Source organism: Plasmodium gallinaceum, assembly GCF_900005855.1.
Source record: "Plasmodium gallinaceum strain 8A genome assembly, contig: PGAL8A_v1_87, whole genome shotgun sequence".
NCBI classification, from domain to species: Eukaryota; Apicomplexa; class Aconoidasida; order Haemosporida; family Plasmodiidae; genus Plasmodium; species Plasmodium gallinaceum.
Genome location: NW_021628251.1, coordinates 942,156 through 949,075, shown reverse-complemented (window position 1 = coordinate 949,075; position 6,920 = coordinate 942,156). Strand labels below are relative to the sequence as shown.

Below are 6,920 nucleotides of genomic sequence, written 5' to 3'. Positions count from 1 at the left end.
AAAAAAAAAAAAAAAAAAAAAAAATATACAAATATAAGAATACAAAAAAAAAAAATAAATTTGAAATTTTCTTTTTTTTTTTATATATGATGAATAAAAAATAAATAACTTTCGTTCTTCTGCATTCTAGGAAGTGAAGATACGTTTATTATCTGATACAAAAAAAGAAAATATATTTATTAAAAAAATATATGTACAATAAATAATGAAATGAAAAAAATACATAAAAAATGAAAAAAAATTTTTTTTGCAAGTGATGAATAAAAAAATAAATAACTTTCGTTCTTCTGTATTCTTGAAGGTGAAGATAAATGTAATATCTGATGCAAAAGAAATATATTTAATTTTTTTAAATTTAAGCATATAAGTGTTAAAAAAAAAATACAAAAAACTGTTATTTTTTACAAAAATGGTATTATTTATTGTATATGTTTTTGTATAATAAAAAGGAAAATTTTACAAGTTATTAATTAGAAATATATATATGTATTCTTAAAACTTTCAAATTTTTTTTTATAAAGGTATGTATATTTTTATTCATTTATTAGATTTTAGGATTTGTGAAAAATAATTAAAATTTAAATTTTAAAATACTCAAAAAAAAATATATATATATATATATATATATATATATATAAAATAAGATTTTTTAAATATATAAAGAAAGGACATATACATAATTAAATGTATTTTAGTTATTTCAAAAATATTAAAAATATATATAAGTATAATTAGCTAATTTAAATTATGGTGAGTCAATTATAATTTTCTTCATCATATTTTTCTAAACAGTAAGTGTGAATTATTAATTTCTCTGAAAAATAAGCAAAACTTTTCTCAACTATTGGTGTGTTACACACATTACATATTCTAAAAAAAATAAATGAAACAGAATATTATGATAATGAAATAAAAAAAAAATTCATTTTTTTTTTTTTTTTTTTTTTTTTACATTTTATCTTTAATTAGAATTCTTTCTTCTTTTTTTTTTATTAAATCATAAGAAATGTTTAAATAATGACTTTTTATTAAATTATGATAGATTTGTAAATTCATATTAATATTCATTTTTTTTTTCAAATTGAAGTTTAAAAAATTTGATATTTCTGAAATTTTCCACTCTTCTGGTATTAATTTAAATATATATATATTATCAAAGTCATCATGATTTGAGTATTTATTTAATATATAGAGAATATTTTTTTTATATTGCTTTTTTTTTTCATCATTAAATTTTAATTTGATATATTTATCCATATAAACCTTAACAAGTAAAAAGAAAAATCCTCCTGAACGATTTTTAGAGTTTCTATATACTTTGAAATAATTTAATAAATCTATCTCTTTGTTTTTGTGTTTATCACCATATAACTTTTCGTATGTGTTTTTTTTCTGTTTTTTTATTCCTTTTTTCTTTTTAGTTTCGTTTTCACTGATATTTAAATTAGGTATATTGTTGTCATCACTGAAATCTGATAATGAATTAGAGGAAATATCAGAACTCGTTTCTTCAAAGGAATCATATGAATAATTATCAATGAAATAATCTTCATTAAAATTTGTTATATCATCGCTTGAATTACTTTCTTCTTCTTTAATTAGACGTGACATGTAATCAAATTCATCTTTTTTTGCTTCTTCTTCCTTTTCATTTTCTTTTTCTTTATCGTTCCTATTTTTTTTTTCTTTCATTTTTTTCATGATACTTTTATTCATACTAATGTAACTATATTTGTGATATTCCATAGTTATTTCCTTAATAAAATTTTTGTTTACTTTTTTATTTTTTTTTTTTAAAAAATGTGTAGGTGATTCGAGTTTTATTTCTCCATTATTTTTTAGTAATTCATAATATATATTTCTGTCATTATTATATATACTAAAAAAAATTTTCTCATAATTTTCTTCACTAATTCTTTTAAAAAATTTTTTTAATAAAAAATTATAATAATGGCAATATTTTTCACATATTTGAAATCCCTCTTCTGATAAAATTGCAAGGCTATCACTGCATTAAAAAAATATTATAAAAAAATAAAATAAATGAATAAAATAAATGAATAAAATAAATGAATAAAATAAATGAATAAAATAAATGAATAAAATAAATGAATATAATAAATGAATAAAATATATGAATAAAATAAATGAATAAAATAAATGAATATAATAAATGAATAAAATAATAAAAATATAAAAAAATATACTAGAAATTTTTTATTTTATAAATGTTGTAAATAATAAAACTTATATAAATATGTATACATATATATTTATTTTAATTACTAATGTCTGTGTATTTTTCCAAGTAATATAGCCTTAACTAGATTTAATTGAGGATCTTTGATTATTTGAATTAAATAATTGGTATCAATAGGATAATTAGAATAAAGAATTTTCAGTAGTTTTTTTTTTCTGTAAAATATACTTTTTTCTGTGTCATTTATATATGATTCAGCTAAAGCAGTATTAATATTATTATTGTATTTATCATATTTTAAATAACTTGTAACATACTTTTGCATATAATATTTAATTTTTATGTTTGATCTATTTTTTTCTAATTTTTTAAATATATTCAATATCTCATCAGGGCGTAATAAAAAATTTTTATTTATTATAAAATCAAAAAATAAATTTTCATTATATTTAATTAAAAATTGAAAAGAGTATTCAAATAATTTTTTTATTTTGCTTTGTTCCACATTTATTATGTGCACATTATCATTTAAAATAATTATTACATTATATATTTCTCTTAAAATGCAATTTAACGAATTATTTTTATCTATTTTACTCTTGAAATTTTGTTTTTCTAAATAATTAATCCAATATAAATATTTATCATTTTCTTTATTTTCCAATTCTATATTATTCACACTTTTGTTTACATATTCATTTACATTTGATACATCATTTTTAAAATTTTCTTCAGTTATCTCATTATTTTTTCTATTATAATATTGAAGTATGAATAAACACATTTCTATAGCTTTTTCATAATATTCAAATCGTATATAAATTAAAACAATTTCGATAAATTTATATCTACTTCGCAAAAAATCAACACATTCATCAACATTTAAATTTAAATTAATAGTTTTCATAATAAAACTAGAATAATTAATGTAATTATTTTTAATCATCAATTTCAGTAAAATATTATCAATTAAATCATGAGTATATAAATAATAATCATTTTCCTTATATGTTGTATCTTTTTGATTTTCTGAATTATTAATACATATTTTTATATTTTCTTTATTTTCATAAATATAATCTCTTTTAGATAGTAAATATTTAATTAAACAATTATTTGCAATATATAATATTTTTTCTTTTGTTTTACTTATTTCATTAAATAAATTATTATTTTTATTTTCTTCTTTAACAGAAAAATCACTTTTTTCATTAATGTAATTTAAATAATTATGATCTATTAATTCTTCTATAGTACATAATGATGGCAAAAATAATTTAAAATTATTATTTATATTTTCTTCAATTTTTTTTTTTTCCTCATTTTTTATTTTTCTTTTATGCTCTTCATTAAAATCATTAAACCAAAAAAACAATAAAAAAAAAATATTGATATATGTCTTTTCAAAATGTAGAAATGCTATAGAAAAATTTAAATTTTTGAAATAATAATAACCACATGCTTTATTATATTCACTTAAAATATTTTCTCGATGCGATTCATTTTCAAAATTATAATTTTCAATCAATAAAAAACCTTTGTCTATTTTTTTTTGTTCAATACATTTATATAAATATTTATATAATTCAATGCAACATATAACTTTTAATCTTTTGTTATTTATCAAATAAATATTATTTTGCAAAAAATTATAAGTTTTTGTATTTGGTAGTATATTCAAGTCATCTAATTCATTTTTTTCATAATTGTTATCATCAAATTTTTCTAATTTAAATTTTTTTTCTATATTTTCTTTTACGAAATTGTTATTGCTTTTTTCTTCATTACTTTTAGAAAAATCAAATATGGAAAATAAATTGTGACTTACATAACTATAATTAATAACAATGTCTAAGTAGTCATTTAAGTCTACTGATTGAACATGCTGCTGATTATTTATATTATAAAAATCCATTATTCCTTTTGAATTTAAACAACATAAAAAAAAATGAAAAGCAGTTATGTGCTTAATATTATCTGATAAAGTTATTGTATTTTTTTTAGACGGCATGGAGGTACTTATATCATAAAATACCCCTATATATAAATCGCAAACAATAAATATTTCATTCATATTTATTAATGTTATATATTTGTATATTTGATCATATTCATGATTATACAAAAGAACTTTTTCATTATTTTTTAAATTGAGTAAATAATACTTTTTATTTAAGGTTAAAAATAATGAGTGCTCAACCCATAATATGGATAATATATTATCAGAAAAATACATTTCTTTAAATACTATATAAGTTTCATTATCATATTTATAAAATTGCATCTTCTTTTTAGTAAATATTAATAAGTCTGACTTATTACTCTCATTAATATAAAATGAGGTGACATTTTTACTAATTAAATTTAGTATTTGAAAATTAAAATTTTTGACAAAATAAAGAAAATCATCTATCAAAATTATAACTACAGATTCATTTTCATTTATTACAATTTTACTTATTGTTTTATTGCTTTTAATTAAATAATTTTCCTCATATTTCAATTCAATATTCGATTTTTCTCTATTTATTTTTATTTGATATTTATATATACGACCATCTTTTGAACAAATATAAAAATCATTATTTAAAATACAAGAAAAAGTTATATCAAATGTTAAATTGATATCAGCACTATCTACTTTAAATAAATCCATTTAATTGAATTTATATATATATATATATATATACATATAATATATATATTAAATTATTTACTTTAATAACAAAATAAAAAATTCTTAGTAATATTTGCAAAAATTTTCCATTAAGATCTAATTATAAAAATACCCTTAAAAAAAAAGCACTGATTCTTTTAGAGCAAATGAAGTAATAACAAATAAAAAGAAAAAAAAACAAAAAAAAAGAAAAAGAAAAAGAAAAAGAAAAAGAAAAAGAAAAAGAAAAAGAAAAAGAAAAAGAAAAAGAAAAAGTAAAAAGGAATATATAAAGTAAAAAAAAAAATTAAATAGTATATAAAAAACAAAGAATTTTATATATTATGATTAAAAAATAATATGCGGTTAAAAAATGCTAATACGAAAAAAAAAAAATATTATACATTTAATTTTAAAAAATGAAAAAAAAAAAAAAAAATGAATCTATATAAATTTTTTTTTTTTTTTTTATATTAATACATTGAAACTTAAATGATAATTTTAGATAAAATACAGTTTATTTTACATTAACATAATGAGAAGATTAATCTTAATTTTGTATTTTCATAATTATCATACAAATATGTATATTACTATTAATTTTTAAAGACAGAATTTTTAAAATTATACACTTATCCCTTATAAAATATTCTTTATGAATGTTTTAAATTTATAAATTCTTTACAAATTAAAAATAAAAAAATATGTAAGTAAAAAAAACAAATATATATAATGTATAAATCTGAATGAAACAAATTTATTTATACATTTACATGAGTATCGTGAACATATTTACTTTCAATTTCATGAAGTATATAACTTAGTGTGTTAAAGTTTTTTTTTTTTTTTTTTTTTTTACTTTTATTTTTTCAATTTTATTTTATTATATATTATTAGCAATTTTAGAAGTTAAAAAAAAAAAAAAGGAAAACTTTTATATTATGTTAGAATTATATTTAATATTATATTTTATTACCTGTTAATCTATTTTGAGAATTTATTAAAAATAATTTATTTTGCCATATAATTCCATATAACCTATATCTATAAACAAAAGTGGTAATTCCTTTCTTTAAATTAAGTAAATGCTAATAATGTTTTCTTTTAAAAAGTTTAAAAATACAAATCCTATACACATGTAAAATATTAAAAATTTTTAAAATTAATATTTAGAGAAATTCCTATATTAATTTTACATTTATTCATTAGACAAAGTTTTGTAAAAAATAAAAATAAAATAAATTTATGTTTTTTATTTTCTTCTTAAATTTAAATAAATGGATGAAATGAAAGACTGAAATAGTTAATATTACAATTTATATATATTAAGAGGAAGAAATAAGTTAGAAATAATATTATTCCTTTTAAAAATAAAACTACAATTTTACGTACATTCTTTTTTTTTTTTTTTTTCTTTTAACCATGAAAATAATTATTTTATATAATAAAAAATATTTCTGAAATAATCTAAAAAAAAATTACTCTACATAATTTAGAAAAACATATATATTTATTTGTATTTAAAAAGAAGGAAAAAAAAAATATATGTTTTCTTATATATATAATTTATAAGTTGTATAAGTGTACATATGCTTTTTTATAATATATAAAAAAAAAAAAAAAAGTGCAAAATTTACAGACGTGAAACATATATGTATAATGATTTTAACAATTATCAACAATCTTCAAAATAAATATGCATCTAATATTATATAGAAATAATTAAGCCTATTCATAATTTTATAGAAAGTTACTTTTATAAATTACATAAGTTTAATTTTATTGAAATGTAAAAAAAAAAAAAAAAAAATCAAGTGAAATTTTAAAAATATAAGAATAGAAAAACTAATAAAAACAACAAAAATAAAAATAAAAAAAAAGCCAGGGTTTAGTAATAAAGAACATATGTTGAATATTTATTAAAGAATATTTTTCTAGTATAAAAATTATATAAATTAAGTAATTATCTCCTTATAACAAAAAAAAAAAAAAAAAAAGTTATTCTTACATAAATATTAATGTTAAAAAATAATGTACAGTAAAATATGTAAAAAAAAAAAAAAA

At 15.9% G+C, this 6,920-nt stretch overlaps 1 protein-coding gene across 1 annotated transcript; it reads right to left on the bottom strand.

Moving 5' to 3' along the window:
- Positions 1-755: 755 nt before the first annotated feature.
- Positions 756-4,856, bottom strand: PGAL8A_00295600 (conserved Plasmodium protein, unknown function; the record flags this gene model as incomplete). The annotated part of the gene is made up of 3 exons (XM_028671958.1): positions 756-870; positions 953-2,008; positions 2,287-4,856. The coding sequence occupies 3 exons, from the start codon at positions 4,854-4,856 to the stop codon at positions 756-758; spliced, it is 3,741 nt and encodes a 1,246-aa protein (XP_028528559.1).
- Positions 4,857-6,920: the final 2,064 nt, after the last annotated feature.